General features: G+C 41.3%; 3 protein-coding genes across 5 annotated transcripts in view; 2 read left to right on the top strand and 1 right to left on the bottom strand.

Annotated features, from left to right (window-relative positions):
- mapk8b (mitogen-activated protein kinase 8b) overlaps positions 1 to 20,077 on the bottom strand; it is a 93,582-nt gene that overhangs the window by 67,862 nt on the left and 5,643 nt on the right. The gene's annotated exons all lie outside the window — the stretch shown is intronic.
- rbp3 (retinol binding protein 3) lies at positions 619 to 3,900 on the top strand. The gene is made up of 4 exons (XM_085904509.1): positions 619 to 1,976; positions 2,053 to 2,243; positions 3,015 to 3,157; positions 3,315 to 3,900. Exons 1-4 carry the CDS (start codon positions 783 to 785, stop codon positions 3,638 to 3,640), a joined length of 1,854 nt encoding a protein of 617 aa, XP_085760635.1. The 5' UTR covers positions 619 to 782; the 3' UTR covers positions 3,641 to 3,900.
- antxr1c (ANTXR cell adhesion molecule 1c) lies at positions 4,251 to 19,463 on the top strand. Its single transcript, XM_085904510.1, has 18 exons — positions 4,251 to 4,743; positions 9,369 to 9,440; positions 10,193 to 10,264; positions 10,544 to 10,625; positions 10,750 to 10,780; positions 10,956 to 11,029; positions 11,161 to 11,229; positions 11,510 to 11,590; positions 11,755 to 11,815; positions 11,961 to 12,059; positions 12,147 to 12,216; positions 14,250 to 14,328; positions 15,347 to 15,442; positions 15,573 to 15,611; positions 15,729 to 15,827; positions 15,893 to 16,057; positions 16,770 to 16,850; positions 18,870 to 19,463. The coding sequence occupies exons 1-18, from the start codon at positions 4,580 to 4,582 to the stop codon at positions 19,119 to 19,121; spliced, it is 1,686 nt and encodes a 561-aa protein (XP_085760636.1). The 5' UTR covers positions 4,251 to 4,579; the 3' UTR covers positions 19,122 to 19,463.

Here is a 20,077-nt window from a genome sequence, read left to right as displayed (position 1 = left end):
CAAGCTAATATCAGCCTGCATATACAATATGCTGAAACAGAAATGATATAATTTTTGTAAGTGATTACTTTTTCAAACGATCACTGCGCAAATGTCCCATTTGTTAGCTATATTCAGAGTAAGCCTGTGGGCAACTCAAGTGGTTCATGGGGGCTACCTTGTGCCTGCGGAAACCACATTGGTGATATCTGTCCCAGACAATATCAAAACATGTTGTTTTTCTATTTGTCACTGGTACAATGTACAGAAATAATTGTTTAGTTGTGTTTAGTTGTATTTGACTGACCAGCAGAGGGGGACACAGCACCAAAAAAAAAACTAAAAAAACCCGAGCATGGCCTCATCCAAGTTTGTATCTATGCACAGAACTGTACTGGTAAAAGATTAAAACAATGTCCGCCAGTTAAGATAAAAGACACTCCATAAATGTTCAGGGTATAGTATTTTCTGGAGTTCTCTCCACCATTAATCTCTTTTTATGTGTTTTGTCTTTAACTGATCAATTGAAGTGGCACTGCTAATTTGGCACAGCCGCTCCAGACACCTTGTCTAAATTTACATACCGTATCTTTAGAAATGCTTCCCGGTTTCTACGCCCACTTGGCGAATGTGTCATTGCCTTACAAAAGATTTAATACGATTAAAGGTTTATTGTGGGTTAAATCCTCTTATGAGTGTGTTTACAGAAATGGTGCAGCCATAACAGAGGCATTTGAATCTCTTCACAGGCAGAGGTCTGTTCACCAGCTCCACTCATCTTCGGTGTGGTGAAACTGGTAAAAATGGCAAAAGCTCTTTTTTTGGTGCCGTTCTTTTTAGTTTTAGGAAATGTTGCATTTAACTATGCTGCGTTTCCTCCGAGCCTTATTGTTGACATGGTAAAGATCGTCTTAGACAACTACTGCTCGCCAGAGAAGCTGGGAGGGCTGAAGGAGGCCATCGCAGCAGCCAGCAGCAATACAGAGATCCTCAATATTCCAGATGGTGAGTCTTTGTCTCGAGTCCTCAGTGCTGGACTCCAGACCACAATCAGTGACCCACGTTTGAAGGTCTCCTACGAGCCAGACTTCGTCCCTGTAGTTGCCCCGCAAATGCCTGCCCTGCCCCCTGAGCATCTCATCACTATGCTCCAGAACGCCATTAAGCTGGATGTATTGGAGGGCAACATCGGGTATATGAGGATTGATCACATCCTCGGGGAGGCGGCTGCTGACAAGATCGGGAAGATGCTGGTAGAGTTAGTCTGGAACAAAGTCCTGCCTACCTCAGCTCTAATTTTTGATTTGCGCCACACCATCAGCGGGGACATCACGGGACTCTCCTATATTGTCTCGTACTTCACCGCAGCCGAATCTGTGATTCACATCGACAGTGTGTATGATCGTCCTTCCAACACTACTTCTAAGATACTGACTCTGACCACACTGTTGGGCGAGAGATACGGCACAATCAAACCTCTCGTTATCCTCACAAGCAAGAACACCAAGGGCATTGCTGAAGATATCGCGTACTGCCTGCAGAACCTAAAGAGGGCTACCGTTGTTGGAGAGAAGACCGCCGGGGGCTCAGTCAAAGTAGATAAATTAAAAGTGGGTGACACAGACTTCTATGTGACTTTGCCTACCGCAAAATCCATCAACCCCATCACTGGTTCAAGCTGGGAGCAAACCGGCGTCACCCCCGATGTTAAAGTCAATGAAGAGGACGCCCTTGCTACAGCCATCGAGATAATTCAACTCCGCGCCCAGGTGCCTGCCATCATCGAGGGCTCGGCAGCTCTGATTGCTGACAACTATGCCTTTGAGGAGACCAGTGCCGATGTTGCAACAAAGCTGAAAGGGCTTCTTGAGAATGGTGACTACAGCTTGGTGGTCTCTAAGAGCGACCTTGAAGAGAAACTTACTGCAGACCTGAAGACCCTATCTGGAGACAAGAACTTGAAGACCACCATCAACACTCCAGCCCTGCCAGTCATTGTAAGACCCCAAAGCAAAGACTGATTATTGTTGTCATTGTTGTGTTTTTGAAAGTACTGCTTGTCTGTCTCCTCAGAATTATACTCCAGAGATGTACGTTGAACTCATCAAAGTCTCCTTTCAAACGGATATTTTCGAAAACAACATAGGCTACCTGCGTTTTGACATGTTCGGAGACTTCGAGGAAGTCAAGGACATTGCCCAGATAATTGTGGAGCATGTTTGGAGCAAAGTTGTCGACACTAATGCAATGATCATTGACCTCAGGTGGGTAGCTTTGGCCAAGCTCTAGTATCTGGTTAAAAAACTATACTATAAATATTACTAGAACTAATACTGTACATACATAGGATACTAAATAGAATACTATATGTAGGTATACTCAAAAAGTATTTGTACAATTGTAACCATGAAGTGAGTCAACACAGTCAACAACTACAGGTGGGTAGCTTTGGCCAAGCTCTAGTATCTGGTTAAAAAACTATACTATAAATATTACTAGTACTAATACTGTACATACATAGGATACTAAATAGAATACTATATGTAGGTATACTCAAAAAGTATTTGTACAATTGTAACCATGAAGTGAGTCAACACAGTCAACTATTGTGTACACATTTGGTAGGAAATAGTCATTCTAACAACTGCCGCGAAACTGACTGGCAGCTAGTCCGTGATGTCATCCAGCTTTCATCCACAATTAACTGAGATCATCTTAAATTCATTGGTAGTGTCATGATTCACACATCCAATTATAGACTCTTACAACTGCTGGTTAAAAAAACAACCCAATTTGGATTAAAAAATCAGATCTGGGTTGTTTTGCACAAAACCACATATTTTTTGACAAGCTGGTATACAGTATGCTCCAAATTGATGGAGGATAAATGTAGGGAGTGTAACTTGAGTCTTCCAGGTTAAAATCTTAAACCCGCTTGTAAGAATTATTAGGTAAAGCCATCATGTCTTCCTGTTTGTCAGACAACCTGAGATGACCTTTTACTGAATCATGAATTTTCATAACTGAATTTACAGGAACAACCTTGGAGGGCCTACAACAGCGATTGCCGGTTTCTGCTCTTACTTCTTTGACGCCGACCAGCAGATTGTACTGGACAAGCTCACAGACAGACAGTCTGGCACCTCCACAGAACTCCGGACACTGCCTGAACTCACGGGTAATTCGATATGGCATCAGGCCATCACCTTCTAATGCTGCTCTCTATACAGTACTGCCAACTAAGATTCTTGACTCGTGTATAAGTTTTTTACTGAGTACTTCTGCGGTTAAAGCATCTCTCCCGATGACCCACTGACATTTCCCGTTTGATTTAGGTACAAGGTACGGGTCTAAAAAGAGTCTGCTCATCCTGACCAGCGGAGCAACAGCCGGGGCGGCAGAGGAGTTTGTCTTCATCATGAAGAGGCTCGGCCGTGCTATGATAGTGGGAGAGACCACTTTCGGTGGGTCCCACCCGGCAAAGACCTTCCAAGTTGGCGCTACCGACGTCTTCCTAAGCATCCCCACGGTGCACTCCGACGCTACCTTGATGCCAGCCTGGGAGAGAAGCGGCATTGCACCTCACATCCCTGTCTCAGCGGCGGCTGCCCTCGAAACAGCTAAGGGCATTTTAAACAAGCACTTGGGCAGTCAGAAGTGAGTTGCGCTCCTCTTTTGCCCTGACAAAATTGTTGGAGCGTGAGAATTCCTTTTTATTTCCAACTACTTAGTCTGTCTGTGGCATAGAGCAATGTTTTAAAAGTGAATGTTGAAGGCAGTTTTTACTTCATTGCAGATGGGAGCATGTGAATAACACTGATTAAGGCTGACATTGTTGCTGATATTTGTTATTGGATACTTTAAATTATGTCAAACATAATCATTTTTGATCCTTGTGAGTTGAAAACACTGAATGTCCAATTTGTCTATTCTGCTGGTAAATTTATGTAATGAAAAACCTATTTGGGCTTCTGTTCTTGTGCCGAGACCAAATAAAAAATAATAATTAAATGTCTGCTTGCTGTCTTTTGAACAATAAATTGTTCATAACATTTGAAAGGGTCACTTTAAGAGATGTCCCATTTTTAAACTTCAGGTCTCCATATTGAGAAAAAAAAAATGCAAACTCTATTGGAGTGGGAGTAAATTTGAAGGCTCACACTTTTGGGAAAATCAGCCTATTCCTCTGCTCTTATTCCCGGTTTGACATGGGAGGGGCAAAATGGGATGTTAACCCATTTTCTTTCCTCTCGCTCTCTCACTCTCTCGGTTTCTCCTCCTCAAGATGAAATATGAAACCTGGACCATTAGAGTCCAGCTTGTCCCACGGGTTCCCAGATCTTCTAGTGCCAACAACGCTCTGCTTCTTCACCTCCTTTTTGCCCCACTTTCAACATGTTTTGACTCTCTGACAGGAAACTTTCCCCCCCTATTTTAATCGTTTTCGCAAAGACACCGACTACACTTTTTCTTTGTTTCTTCCTTGCATCCGTTTCATTTAAAAGCTGACTGGTGGGATGTGAGAACACTGTTTTATCAGAGTGTGTTTTTACCACGCCGCAAAGGAACTACTTTTTTTTCGCCCCGAACAAAAGAAGAAATGGTGCCAAGATTATTGTGGAGCATGTCTCTTGCTCTGCTTCTGTTTGGATTATTTTTGCTCACTTCATCATCCGCCAGAGCAGAACCGGAGGTGCTGGATGAAGAAGAGGAGGAAGAGAGTTCTTGTCAAGGCGCTTTTGACCTCTATTTTGTGCTTGATAAGTAAGTTTTGACTGTTTTTGTGAATACTTAAATATAATTGTCCAAAACATTTTGGTGCTTGTACTGCTTAATTAGTGTCAGAAATTGGATTTCTAAAAGATGATGACTGTGCCATGAGTTTTAATGTGCATCGCTACATCCATGTGCATTGGGGTGACGCAACAGAGGAGGAGGTCTTGTGGTTTGCTGAATCAGCAGAGAGAGGAGCGACTGTTTGGATGATACAGTCATGTTCTGTGTAGCCAAATCTAGAATTCACACACAAACCTTTTTAAACAAAGACCTACTCGCAATGCCTACTACTTTTTCTTGTTTGCAAAGAGAATGCTCAGTGTCATTACTGCTGCCTGTACTCCCACATTGGAAAAACGCTGTGGTTTAGTGACATCTCGGCAGCGCGGAGCAGACTGCCAGTGAAGAAAATTAAATGGTGAAAAAAAAAAAAAATGCATTCCTCCATTTGAGAGGCACTCATAAATGCACTGTAATTTATAGTAGAGTAAGCAATGAATAATCATTGCAAAGTCCACCACAATGGCATTTCCACACACTTTCAAATTTAATTAAGCAAAAAAACTGAATAAACACCAATTGATTATCAACTACCAACTACCCTTTACTGATCTAAGGAGACCTGAAAGGGCATGAGTGACTGATGAGAGTATGGAAAAACCTAGTGATAACTTGAACAAAATATAGGACAGCATCTAGGCCTGTTTCTGATGGCTTTGTGACATAGCGTTTCAAGGTATTGGGCGAATGTCTTTATCACGAATATACAATCTTCTAACCACACAGATTTATGTTTGGCGTGCTGTGCCCACAAGCATCTGCTGCACAACTCGAATCATAAGCTACATCACAGAGCTGTTATCCAGATGTGGAGGCCATTGTTGACTCGCTTTGTTGCCTAAAACACAGATCCATGCTAAGAATAACGTGAATATAGGGTGCTGCTATTGTTAGCTCTTGTGCCGGCTGCAGTGCCTGCTCCATGGCAGACTTGAGATTTATATGCAAACATGGATGGTGGACTTAAGGAAGCTCTCCAGAAATCTAACTAAAGCTACACCCAGCCTCATCCCTTGGGTGTTTTATTTTTTTTGCAGACACAGCATCAACCAGGCTTAATCCATATGGAACAGAAAAAGCAGAGTACTTTTCATGACTGACAAAAATCTTTTTCCTGAGGATTTGAATAAAAACCCCAAACCCTATTAAATCTCCAAATAAGCGATTATAGTAGGTTTTACCACTGACGTGAAGAGTTTAATGACCGTATTTTATGGCTCCATCCAGAGTGGTTGGAAAGGAGCAGCATCTACTCATCCCCCCACTAGCTAGCTGTCTTGTGTTTGTTTATACTACAAAGTACAACAGTTGTATAGTGAAGTGGAACAGATAATTATTTTATTGTGTTATTGTAGTTGTTTTAACATAAATGTTATCTATATCTTTGATTTTCCTGGCATTAGTATGAGTTATGGGGTGTACATTGGATTGAGGATTTATATGGCATGGTGTAATGCAACCATAAAATGTTTCCATGTGCATTGGAACGAATGATGTTCTAGCCTCTTAACCGCGATCAAAGTTATTTTTAGGCAGCAATCTCTTGATATCAGCTTCTACAATGTAAGTACATTCTACTAGATTAGATACTAGAGAGCAAAAGTGTGGTATGCGTTCACATCCACTTTGCTTTTTGTATAATATATGATTATATTGATGATGTGGTCATCTCTAGTTTAGATATTTGGGTACAAGCGGTATAAAAAATGGATGGATGGATAAATCTCATACCTACTGTTTTCATAGTTAAAATGAAACGTTTAAGAGCTAATGAAACTGAAATGTAAAGATGGGATTTCTCTACTTTGTATTCAAACATCCCATTTCAGTTGCATGTATATATGTGCATCCACTCAGCAGTGCTCCAGTAAAGAGTCGTAGTGTAGCACTCGCTGTAAAAGTAGGTTAGTGGTTTTAAACAAACAAATCTTTGTGCCCAGTCAGTTGAATTGGAGCGGCATTATTGGCCCCAGACTGGGGTGGTCTGGATAGCCCCAGCTGGAATGGCAGAAAGCCGTCTCGGTCGCTGTAGGGATTTTTGAAATTTTATTTTTCCTTCTTCCACACTTTGAAGCGTGAGAATAGAGCCGAAAGCCACAAAGACTCCAGAGTCAGACCAACAGGGCTTTTTCCCCATATGCTGTCATCCACCCTCGCTGAGGTCCTGTCCACTCTGGCTTAACCTCAACTAAACAGAAAGTAGGCTGTAATATGCAAAGGTCTCCATAACTTGGCATTATTTCTTCAATTGTGTAAATGTATGTCATCCAACCTCGCTGAGGTCCTGTCCACTCTGGCTTAACCTCAACTAAACAAAAAGTAGGCTGTAATATCAGGCGGTCTCCATAACTTGGCATTTTTTCTTCAATTGTGTAAATGTAGAAATAAATTTGAACTTAATCTGTGATAGGCAGTTTTTTACATTAGTCATGCCCATGTACTGAAAATGTGGAAATATCTTAGTCTTCCCTCGCAATCTCGTGTTTTTCTCTCTTATTTTGACTTGCAACCTCCCCCTACAAAGGAGTAACTGACTCATTTTGTTTTCCACATCGAGACACCGGTGTTTTACCTACTCAGCAAGATAGCGTTAATAGTGCAGTAGAGAATACCAGTTCTGAGCTGTTTTGACTTGTTTGCCAGCTGTGTTGAAAGCAGGTTACAACACACACAACTTGGCACTCAAATTGAAGCCTTTGGTCAATTTTTGCCACAATACTTAGCGAACCATAGAGCCATCAGAGTTTTCACATGACCTCACCTCTAATCTGCGCGTAATCCCAAAGACAAAGTCCTTCAACATAGAAAACCTTGCTGCAGCAACATGTGGGAAAATGGTGTACAACATTGTTTCCAACTGACTGTTCTCACCAAGTGCTATGACTGTCAGTGACCATGAAATTTTGTTGCCTAGTGATTTAGCCATAATACAGTGTATGCTCACTCTCCCACAAAGGAATAATATGGCGTGATCAGGACGTCTCTCACACTGACGAATACAAAGCGGTCACATCAAAATTAATATGAGAACGCTGTAAAAGGTGTCATAAAGTACATAAAGTTAGCTAGGACAGGCTTCAGTTTACCCACTACCCCAGGGATGGGCAACTCTGCTCCTCAAGGGCCATTATCCTTAAAATAAACCTGTGAAGTCCACCTATTGAAGACCTGCTCTCAACATCTAGGTTTTGTGGATGCCTAATGGTTTGTGATGATGTAACTTGGCCTCAAACGCTTCGTCCACACATTCTAATACCCCCTCACCTTTGACAGACCCCAAACCACTTTAGATTCGGGCTTGGGTTAGACCACCAAATTATGATTTCAAAAGAAATTAGTGGAGGGAGAGCACTCCAGATAAAATAATTGTCACACAGAATGGACCCACTTCCTTTCTCCCAGTGGTGTTTGAACAGGTGAGCAAAACTGCAAGCTAGACCTCAGTCCCAGGATGGCAGCCACCTCACACAATGGGAGTAATCCAAGTCAAACAAGAAGTATTAGCAAATAAACCTTATGCTAAATACTCACATATGACATTTTCCTATGACTACTTGCTACAGAAAATGGCCATCACTGCTACAAAATAGTTGTTTTACGTTGCAATCTGTGTAGCTGAATGTGAACTCCTTCTACATGCGGTTACACCGTATGAACATTGTTTATCTTTAAGGTCTTGTCCTCTTCTTAGCTCAGTCAGCATTACGGGAAAGGCTTAACATGTTTGTGTGTGTGTTGGGGGATTTATCCGAACAAGGAGGGACAAAATGCTGACTTAAAATCTTGGCCGCCATTGGTTTCTGCGCGCAAGCAGACGCCGGAGTTCACGGAGTCCATGTCATTGTGGAAGACCTCTCTGTTTTGGGTGGAGATATTTGCAGCCTGTGTGGTCTGCATGGGGAATTCTGAAGCTCAATCACAGAGGGAGAGCATTGCTATAATCTGCCATTGTCCTCCTCACTAGGAATATGAGTCAACCCCGAGCTGTCTTTAGCTCATCATGTATATGATGAGACTTGGCATGACAAAATATTCTCCATGTACAATGATCTCAGTGAATGTACAGTATTTGATGTTGCTGCAGCATTGTGCATGAGTGGGTAGCACTATTGCCTCACCCAGCAAGGTTCAGAGGGTTTGCATTTTATTCCAGAGCTTGTGTGGGTTGTCTCTTGGAAATTCAACTTCCGTTTACAGTCCAAAGACCTTTGTTGGGTTAATTGGGAAGGCTTGACATGTCCATGTGTGCAAACTCTCTCTCTCACCCTCTACATTCAAATTGTTCAGAGACATCCAATCGGGCCTATATGCAGCCATCTTGCATGAAGGGAGTTAACCCAAGTGAGCACTGTGGGAAAACCGGTGTTGTCCTACAACAGCAACACATGTTGGCCGGTTTCTGTCCAAAATTGTTACATCAGTCGGTCAGCACCTACAAAAACATTCTGTCTCCCTTGAACTTGAGTAGGCGTCATCATCTGCACGGAGCTGTCGTTTTACCACAGTCGATTAGCTCATTTCCTATAAGGCAAGGGTTTGTTTTTGTGTTTCAGGTCTGGCAGTGTGCAGAATCACTGGGATGAAATCTACTATTTTGTGGAAAATTTAGCAGAGAAATTCAAAAGGTAAGATGCTATCCACTGGAGGTGCAACGATTAATCAACAATGAATCCATTATCATCTGAATAAACTTTTGATGATCGATGAATTGTTTGTATACTTTATGAAATAAATTTTTTCCAAATGTTCTGAATTTCAACTTCTCTACAGTATACTGTATATTCTCCCTTTTCTATAAAGTCCTCTACAAAACAGGACTGATTATCTTGGGAAAATAATGAACAACATTTTGGCCAATTTCCTGACGTCATGAACCAAACCAGTACGTTAATCATTATTAATTCACATTAGTGCATTTTCTGAACAGTCAATTTGAACTGTCAATAATGAAAATTCAAACATGCTTTTATATCCAAGTTATTGACAAAATAATCAACAGACTAATTGAATGTTAAAATAATAGTTACTTACTATCAACAGTCAGCTACTACACAATTTTAAGGCCAATATTCATGTTTTGTGTGCACTTCCAAAAATTCAAGTGGACCATATGAGGTCGTGAAACTATTTTACGATTGTGGACACTTTGAAAATGTCTTTCCTCCGCTTTGGACTTCCTGAAGCCCCATGACGTTCTACACAGAGGAACACACACATACAGAGTCATAAAATGAAGTGTATCCCGACATCCCATCATATGTTGAAACACTTAGCAGGCTAATGTTTCAATCAGTTGAGCTGTTAAATGAGCAGAAATGACTCTTGCCATTTACCAAAAAAGCCTCATTTGCTCATTCTATCCTCTGTTTTTCCCCAGTCCCATGCTTAGGATGTCCTTCATAACATTCTCCTCAAGCGCATCAACCATCTTAAAACTTACAGAGAAAAGGTAAGACAAAGTGTTTTGACCATCCACATTATTAATGACATTAAAGCTGAGGAGGCTAAAGCCCCAAACCGCAAGACAGTGCCGCATGCTCTCACGCAAAAGGAAGCAATCGTCAGCAAACTTAATTCAAAGCATGGCATCGGAGTGAAAGCAGATGTTGCCCTGGAGACACATTGTTTTAAATGAACGTGTGCTGCCGTTACTGCGTGAAACCGCTTGGCTTTTTTTGATAAGGACACTAATTCAAGCAAACACGTACGGATGTGTTCTCTTTTGCAGAGTGGACATCCAAAAAGGGCTGAATGCACTGAAAAGAGAGACTCCGGGTGGAGATACATTTATGCACCTTGGACTTTATAAGGTAGGCAATTAAGGCCCTGCTCTGTATTATTTATTAACGAAAGAGTCAAATGGCGAGTAGCGCACACTGTCTAGTGTTTATAAAATATAAATATCATTCTGACCAACCTATCTCCTTGTTAAAGGCAAATGAGCAGATATACCAGGAGAACTTTGGTGAGCACCTACTGACTAATCACTAACAGGGTATAACAAACAAAGACACAATAAGCAACACTGAGATCTGAACACTATTTTTATAATTATTCAAAGGGTGCATTCCTTATTGGCACCCTTCATTTTTTTTTTCAGATTTTGTAGTGGCTGTACCATCACTGTTCTTATTTTGCAGGCAAGGCCAGCGTAATTATCGCACTGACAGACGGAGAACTGCAAGAGCATCAACTTATCGACGCACAGCAAGAGGTTAGCAACCGCACTATTAAAGTGGCACACGCTTTTATACGTTTATACGTTTTTCGAGAAGCCAGGGAACACCCGTTGTTTGATTGCTTGTTTTTCTGGGAATAATTTACATTGCGCCTTTTTTACAACAGGCCGAGCGAGCCAGGTCTCTCGGTGCCATTGTGTATTGTGTTGGCGTTAAAGACTTCAATGAGACTCAGGTATCCTATGCTATTTGTTTAGAAGTACAAATTGTGTTGTCGATGCATTTAAATACTGTATTGATGTTCAACAGCAGGTTTATTTCTTTATGTATTTATTCAATACCATTGATGTTTCATAAAGTGGATATATTCGTAGGGTTTACTATTGTAGTTTGACAATTACTAGAAAGGAGATTAACATTAACCTTGTATCAATTAGGTACTTTTTAAAATCGTAATTAATTTTCTCTTTTATTTTTCTATTCCCACCTGATATCCTGGTCATGGATAAATATAGCTGGCGACTATTGCAGACACCATCGAACATGTGTTTCCTGTTTTGGGAGGCTTCCACGCCCTCCGAGGTGTTATCGATTCGGTAAATATAAAGCTACATGGTATAAAGAAAGCCAACAACTGTATTGTGTAAAATTTGCATTGTGCTGCTGAACCTTTGTGATATGTCATTTGATACAAGCTGTGATGCAAACATACAGCGTAAAAGATGTATGACGTGAAAATATAAACTTTTTTCTTCTTCAGATTATTAAGAAATCTTGCATTGAGATCTTGGCAGCTGAGCCATCCAGTGTATGTGCAGGAGGTGGGGCAGCATACACGCGAGCATACGCACACAAACCAGAATAACTGTGCTGTCCTAAATTAAACTGATTAAGTCTAGGGATTTTACATTGATGCAATATCCACTTGACTGTGATTACTAATCTTATATGTTGGCATGTAACCAGAGACATTCCAAGTGGTGGTGCGAGGCAACGGGTTCCTCCATGGCAGGAACATCAACCAGGTGCTGTGCAGCTTTAAAATTAACGATACCATCACAATCAGTAAGTAGACATCAACAGTTTTGATTCCACAGTTGTGGACCTAAGTTCCATGTGAAAGTGAAAACTTGCTCTATTTGATTTGTGTAGATGAGAAACCTGCAAGTGTAGAAAACACCGTCCTGCTATGTCCAGCTCCTGTCATTGAGGAAGTCGGAAAGTACGTTTTTTTAAACAGCATATTGAAATTGTCTTTTTGTATCCAAACATTCGAGTCAGTTTTCCAATGCGACCCCTTTAAACACTTCCGCAATGTCTTCTACGAGCCAACATTTTTCCTGTTGATATGGAAAAACAGTGTCTGTCACGTGTATATTGGTACATACATACTATACACCTGACACTACCCCTGCCTTTTTTTCTGAATTCCAGGGCCGCTTAGTAAAACATAAGCAGCTCTGCGGCGCACGAGAAGCTTTGTGCATTTGTTACAAAGAGGCAGTAAAACTAAATCTCTTGTAGCGAATGAAGACTTGCATATGTAATGAAGCACAGCCACTGAGTTATAAATGACTTATTTGTAACAGAAGAAAATGAAAAGACAATTTACAGATGATGTTGAAGATATTAACGTGGTAGCAGCAATTGTGGAGACATTTCATCATGCGTCCCACTTAAAAATCCTACGTAATTTTCCATGGCTTCATGCATCACCCCAAAACCATCTGCTACTCCAACCATCTTTCTTCACCATCCTTCTTCCTCCCTGCTCCTTAACATTTGCTGCCACTGTGGCTTCACAACCCACAAACTATCTACGCCTCCCTGCATGTCATTTTCTTTCCACATTTCACAGTGTCCCTTTAAAAAAAAAAAAAGGATGTCATCTCATCAGCTTTACCAGTCTAGCTGGGCTGATCAAAGCCACATAGCAGCGAGTGGGGGTCTTTCAAACGTGAGGCCATTTGTTGTGCTTGCACACATCTCGTTTCACAGCATGGCGGAGAGCCTGCAGGGAGAGCCCTCTTGCATCTTTGCGGCACAACTGGCCATTAAAAATATTTTTGCGTGCCGGAATGTCAGTTAAAAAACTGGAGGCTGGTTTACTTCAGAGAAATCCGTAATTTTGTCATTCAGTGAGATATTTTAAGGCCTTTTAAATGTATCCAGATGGAAATATTTTGAACTTGAATCTCATTTCTCATGTTTCCATAAATGTACATTTTACGAGTTACCCTAAAGTAGGCTAAGATATTCATCTACCAGATCTATCGCAGACCAATTTTTAACATGGATGGTAGTAGTGAGGGGGATTAGAGTAGTTTGAATTATAGTGTAATTATGGAATTATTAAGTGGCCTGAATAAACATGTTTGAAAAATGAGTTTGGAGGAGAGCTACACTCTATTCTTGTTTTTTTTTAGTTGCCGTCCTGCACTTTCAGTTTATCACATGTGTTGCAGATTACCATCAGTATTTGTGATGTGGATAACTAAACCACATCTGGAAAAAGCCAACCGCCTCATATATGTCGCACATCAAACAGCCATTTTTTTGCTCACTAGTAGTTTAATGACAATGTCAACATCATATGCACGGTTCTGTTCATGAACTGGAGCCACTAAGCGTTCCCTTATCGTCACCCTTTCTTATAAGCCAGACAGTCTTTGTCTGTCAATGTTCAAGCAGCTTTATCAGTTGGGTGGCCTGTTTTCCATCTGCTAAACTTATTTCACCTTCACCTGGTTCAACAAGGGAGGGGTTTGGGGTGGGGGCGTCCAAAAGCCTCCACGTTTTTAGGGAGCTCACTGCCAAAGGGTCACCAGAGGTCACTAGGATTTTGCAGAATTGTTTTTCCACCCTTGCAGGAGGAAATGATTTAGGGCATCAAGAGGGCTGAGGAAATTCTTAAATTAAAACAAAAATAGGGGCCTAAATGATCCTTAAGAACAGGAGACGTTTGAATGGTATTATTTGTTTCATTAGTTCCTATTGAAATCCACCCAATCTTTTTGTGCTCCTTTTTGTCAATCACAATTTTTTTGCTTTAACTGCCAAATCTTTGTCTATGGGGCCTTTGTGTTTTGTTGCTAAAGGCTATAAGCAAGTTTCACGTTACTTACTGACGATCTTGTGGTTCAGTGACATTTGGTGCCAAGTTCAATGACTTCATTCGAATAGACATCAGACTGAATCGAAACATACTTGGCATTGACTCTCATGTTCAATTAAATTGTCGTTGTTTTGTTTCAGGGTTATTTATCTTCAAGTGAGCATGAACGACGGTCTGTCTTTCATCAGCAGTAATGTGCACATCAAGACCACAGAGTGTGTAAGTGGCAGCTTATATTTTAATTGTTTCTAAAAGGAGGGTTGATATCTTTATTTATAGCATGTGGGTTCAATCATCTTCTGTCCTCTTTAACTGTAGCCCAGGATAAGCAAAATTTCGGAACATTAAGGGAAACAAATCAGTACTGCAAATAAGTCATGATTGAAAGTCATGTCATTTCCAAATTGTGCTGTGCAAAAGTAGTGGAGTCAAATTGCGTCATACATGCGCCAGCTAATCAGCAATTTTCATGGAACTCACAAATGTACTATTTGCCTTCTAGGAAACAGTTCATCAGTCCTCGACCATGTCTATGACGGCGTTACTGCTGATTTCTGATAAATAGTCCGTCTTTGCCCGCAAGATATGTCGGCTTAAGTTGACCTACATCTGATCCTCATCTGTGGTACCGTAATGGGAACCATACTTAGCTCACGGACATTAAGATTAAAGTGACTGATGGATTCGCTTAGGGATCTCCCAGATACATGAACTGCTGTCATCGAGGGGGGGATTAAAAAAATACAAACACTAGATTGACCACTGACAGTAGAAGCCTGAAGGCAGCCTTTCTACTAATGAAACGTGTAAAGTTGTTGACTTCAGCAATGATTATAACCGTCACTATTTTTCTTGTACAACTTAACTTTCCATTACTTATATTGCCTCTAATGTGATTGCTTCTCTTGATTTGGAGGTATGATTGTGCAAGATCTTTCCACAGTCGTGTCCAGAGGCTATGCCTGGATGTCATTTCAATTGACCCGGTTGTTTGACTGAGGGGTGGTGCAAGGGTAGAGTCAAGAGGATACAAATTACATAGTTTCTGGTGGTTTCCTGTCAGGTTCTGGTCCACAGCAACACTCAGATATTCAGGTCAATTTCACTGTACCTTAAGGTTACCATATCTTGTCAATGAGTCAAGGCTTTAAAAAATTATTGTGGTCTTGATTCTAATGTCTGAGACAAGAGCATATAAGTTCTGTTTGTCATCTTTTAAATACTATGTCTTTCACAGTTTGATGGGACCATTCTTCTAATCACCCTGCTGGTGTTGTTTCTCCTACTGGCCCTACTGCTCATGTGGTGGTTCTGGCCTCTCTGCTGCACAGTGGTAAGAACACTAAAAGGAGAAGTTGGTCTAAAAACTACAGGAATATAAGGGCTCCCCAAAACTCTCTCAAAAGCAAAACTATGTTGTTTTGATCTCTTGTGAACATGAATTATGTATGCTGTTTTTCCAGGTGATCAAAGAACCTCCTCCTCCACCTCCTCCTGAGCCTGTAAGTTGAAACATACTAATAAGAGGAAATTATTTAGGGAAAGGTGAACTACTGTATACGGTAGCATCCCACCCGAAAGTCTTTGAATGAGATTATCGTACTGTATGGCTATGATAGGAGTCAGATGATGAAGATGGTCTGCCAAAGAAGAAGTGGCCCACTGTGGATGCCTCATATTATGGCGGAAGAGGAATCGGAGGGATCAAGAGGATGGAGGTAATGCATGGTACTGATATATTAAGTAGCAAGTAAAACTATAAACGGTCACTCCTGTCTTAAAGGTGCGTTGGGGCGGAAAGGGATCCACCGAGGAGGGGGCAAAGCTGGAGAAGCCGAAGAACGCGGTGGTGAAAATGCCGGAGCAGGAATTCGAACCCTTTGAGCCCAAACCCAAGAAATCTCCCAAGAAGCCACCTCAGAACCGGAAGTGGTACACACCCATTCGGGTAAAGAGCGCCACAAGTGTGCTTTTATTCATACTGTTCATACATAATAGAAAAGGGATCCAGTGTAGTCAGCAAAAGTAGTGATTGGAAAGTGTTTTAAGTGGATGAGCATGATATTCATCATACTGTATATCAACAGGTTTTCCTAAAGAGGGAAGATGTGGGTCTCCTCTAACATCCAAAGAAATAAACAAACATCCACTCCAAACACTGAACCATTATTAGACCTGGCGTCAGTTGTGTTTGTGTTTTTAGTGTTGCACAAAGAGCTCTATGTAACAACACCAGTCATTCGTAGAGAAGCAGTGTTATCTGTAAACTGCCTGCGTATTTGGACACGACTCCTCCACTGCTGTAATTCATGGTGAAAGGCGACACCCCGCAGTCAGCAGTAGGAAAATGTCCAGTCACTGTGCATGCTGACTAGACTCACCTTATGTAAGGAAAGAACATTCCAGTACACTTAGGTTCACAAAATGTAGGCTACGGTTAAATAATATTACATTGAATCTCATAAATCCTTAGTTGTCAAAAAGCAATTCATTGCATTAACTAACCACAAGTATGTTACAAAGGGATAAAGTATGATTCATAGTGAACGTCATGACCATAGCAGCGGCAGACGTGGTATCTGTAAAGCCCGGATTGTATGGCACAGAGATAATGTTATATTTTTCCGTTGTTAAATGGACATCCCATCTGTGTTATTCAGGGTAAACTGGATGCTATATGGGCACTGTTTCGTCGCGGGTACGATCAGGTCTCTTTGATGAGGCCCCAGCCGGGTGATCATGTGAGTAGCCAACTGCACTTCATCTATTTCCCTCTTACTCATCTTTTTGCTCTTAAATTGACTTAAGCTCCTCTGATTTTCAACCAAGCACTGTGTATGACTCTTACAAGATTTGAGAAGACTAAGAGCAAAATTGTGTATATTGGCACCACTAGGAAACTAAAATGGTGCATTGAGCTTTGTTTCCGAAAGTTAATAAAATTACCCATCCACACGTCAACACTGAAGATTCAATATCAAACCTCAAAGATGTTTTCCTCCAATAAGTCAAGTTTGACTGACGTAAATTGCAGTTTGTGTGTAGACCCAAGGTCCAAATAGTGTCATGTACAGCAGTAATGAAACAGCTGTTGACTCACCATGAACAAGCATTCCGTAGCAACACTAATGCCCACTTGTGCACCACTATTTATTTAAAGAATGCCCAAATTTTGGACTGTGATTTGGCAAGCGCATTTTCCCAAATAAAGCTCAGGTAACGCGTCTTCAAATCAAAGGATTAAATGAAAAGATACTTGTTTCCACTCAGAGTGAAATACAGCATTCCAGTGCCTGGAAATGAGCTAGCCTGGAGCTATTTCTAAGGCTTCATTGCAAACCGCATTTGACTTTAGTGGAAAATGGCATGATTTCGTCTTGAAGGCAAACGTTGCGTCATGCCTAGCCAGTGCAAGTCACCAAGTAGAGACGTGCCAATGACGGAAATTGAATCTTTTTTGTGTCTGCCAGTTTGCAAATCTGATGGCGACTTTTAGTCGCTTAGGGCAAAAAGGGTTGTACAAGTTCCTGTTAAAGGAATTATTGGAGTATTTTCTGCAAGGAGAAGCATGATTTTAACTGGTGCTTGGACCAGGACAGATTAAGATTGTAGCAGAACGAATAAAAGCAAATGATAGTATTTCAAAAACTGCTGAAACACTTGAGGGATAAAAGGAATATACTATAACCACAAATACTCTCAAGCATTTAACTTCACCTTTCAGATCAGATTTTTCTTAACTCAGACAAGATCTTATCTGGTTTCTAATACAAAGACTGCAGGCTTTAAAAATAAACTATGGGAATCTCTGTGACTGGCTGATATCGAGCTACAAGGATGACACAGCGCCAGCAATCACACAGCCTCTGACGCCCATTTCTGGTTCGTAATGTGAAGCAGGTGTTAAAACGTAGGAGTCGACTTGGGGGAGACATTAGCCAGTAGGAGTGAACCAGACGGGCAGAGGAAGGAAGACGGGATGAGTAATCGGTCCTTTTTCGGCTTCAAACGCACTAGAATACTGAAATTAAAACCCATGGGATCTCTTGAAAGTTTTTGTTTCATACACTAGCGAGGAACACCTCATAATCGTGGAGTCTGTGGCACGACCAAACTGTGTTGATCACATAACGCTCAAGGATTTATGATCGCAAATACTGAGCAGGTTTAACTTTTAGGATTGTTCGCAGGGTTGCGGAAAGCTAGTAAAAACAAAAGATTCTCAGAGTGACAACAGTTAAAAACCACTGCGCTCAACATGTCGGACGAGTTAAGTCACAAACATGGAAGTCTTAAAGATTCCACACACACCAACACACACACACACAGCTCTTTCAGCTCTTGCCTGCAATAAACTCAGTAACCTCTGCTCCAAACCACATCATTTATGTTGACGTCAAAGCGTGCATGAGGCTGAGCTACAAACACAAAAGACGACTCCACACAGACACACGATCGAAAATCACTTAGTTGTGACTTCCTGTGCACATCTAATTCATTTAACACAAGTCTCCTCAGAAGGTATTTAACTGCCTAAAGGGTCAATGAGGTAATGCCGGTGGCACACAACTGCAACAATTTCCATTGTATTTTCTGAAAATTTTAACAAAAAGTCTAATAAAAAAATAACGGAATGTTTCTACTAACTGTAGAGATTAGACAACCAGTTGAAAAGAACAAATACAACACTGGAAAGTGCCCCTGCGGCTCCCCCTTTGGCTGCGCCAGTGTTAAAAGTATGTGACTTTATTTAACTTCAGGGTCGGTGCATCAACTTCACGAGAGTGAAAGCGGGGTCCCAACCGGCCAGGTCGGCACCGCGCAGCCCCATCCACACCCCCTCACCGTCGCAGCCTGACTACCACCACGTCCCAGATTCCCCCGTCACTTCAAGCCCTCCGTCCAGAGCACCGCCCGTGGTCCAGCTACCACCGGGTCCCCCGCCATCCCGCATGCCCCCCGGGCTTCACTGCCCACCGCCGTCACGTCCACCACCTAGCCTGCGACCATGAATGACATCCCCCACGCTTTCCCGCGGCCCCGCCCTTCTCATGGACCCGTTTTGACTTGACTGACTGACTGACCCACCCTGTTGACCACCTTCAGTCTACAGTTGGTCCTCCACCCTGGGATTCTTTTGCTATTCACCAAACAACACCAGCCTGACCAGTTATCAGTTCATTGTGTTCTAATGTACAAAATCTGTCAAGTCAAACAGCCAAGAGTTTTATATCATACTACTTGTGGCTTTAAAGTCTTATCTAAAAGACTTACCTTAAAGACTTACCTTAAAGACTTACCGTATTGTTTGCAATGTATGTTTCACCACGGGTGCTATTAAACACTATAAGGGACCATTTCATTTTTTTGAAAGCCCTCAGATGGCTATACACAATTTATGAAAGAAATATGACTCAGCAATCATATAAATGCTTATTATCACCCCTCACTGAGAACATGTTTTAATGAGCAATATCTTTTTAATGAACAAGCACATTTTTATCAGTGTTTTGCACACCATTTATGGGTTTGCCTTGTAGTTTAACTTTTGTACAAAGTGAACGGGGTGATGCAGGGAATTGTTTAACAGGATAATTGTTGCAGGACAGCAAAACCTATTGGGACCAAAGTCAACAGATGATTCATTGGATGTTTTTTTAATCAACTACTGAGTTGTGCCTATGCCATCGAGAAGTGAATGAAGTTTAGAATCTGGGAATTATTTTTCCAAAATCGATTGGGTTGAGTTCAATTAGCCAAAATGCTGGTATTATTTTTGTCAATGTACTATTTTTTTGAGGCAAAAACATACTAAAGAGCAATTTCTTAATTCAGGAAATCATTTTGAAAGACAGACATTTTTGTAATGTGTTTTGACAGGGAAGTGTACAGAAGTTTTTTTCCTAAAATATGTGTTTTCATTATATTTTTATGATGTGTTTTTGGTTGTTGTTTTTTCTCTTTGAGG

This window comes from Syngnathus leptorhynchus, chromosome 22 (assembly GCF_054491065.1).
Source record: "Syngnathus leptorhynchus isolate UIUO chromosome 22, UIUO_Slep, whole genome shotgun sequence".
Lineage (NCBI taxonomy): Eukaryota > Metazoa > Chordata > Actinopteri > Syngnathiformes > Syngnathidae > Syngnathus > Syngnathus leptorhynchus.
This window is presented reverse-complemented; position numbering and strand designations above follow the sequence as displayed.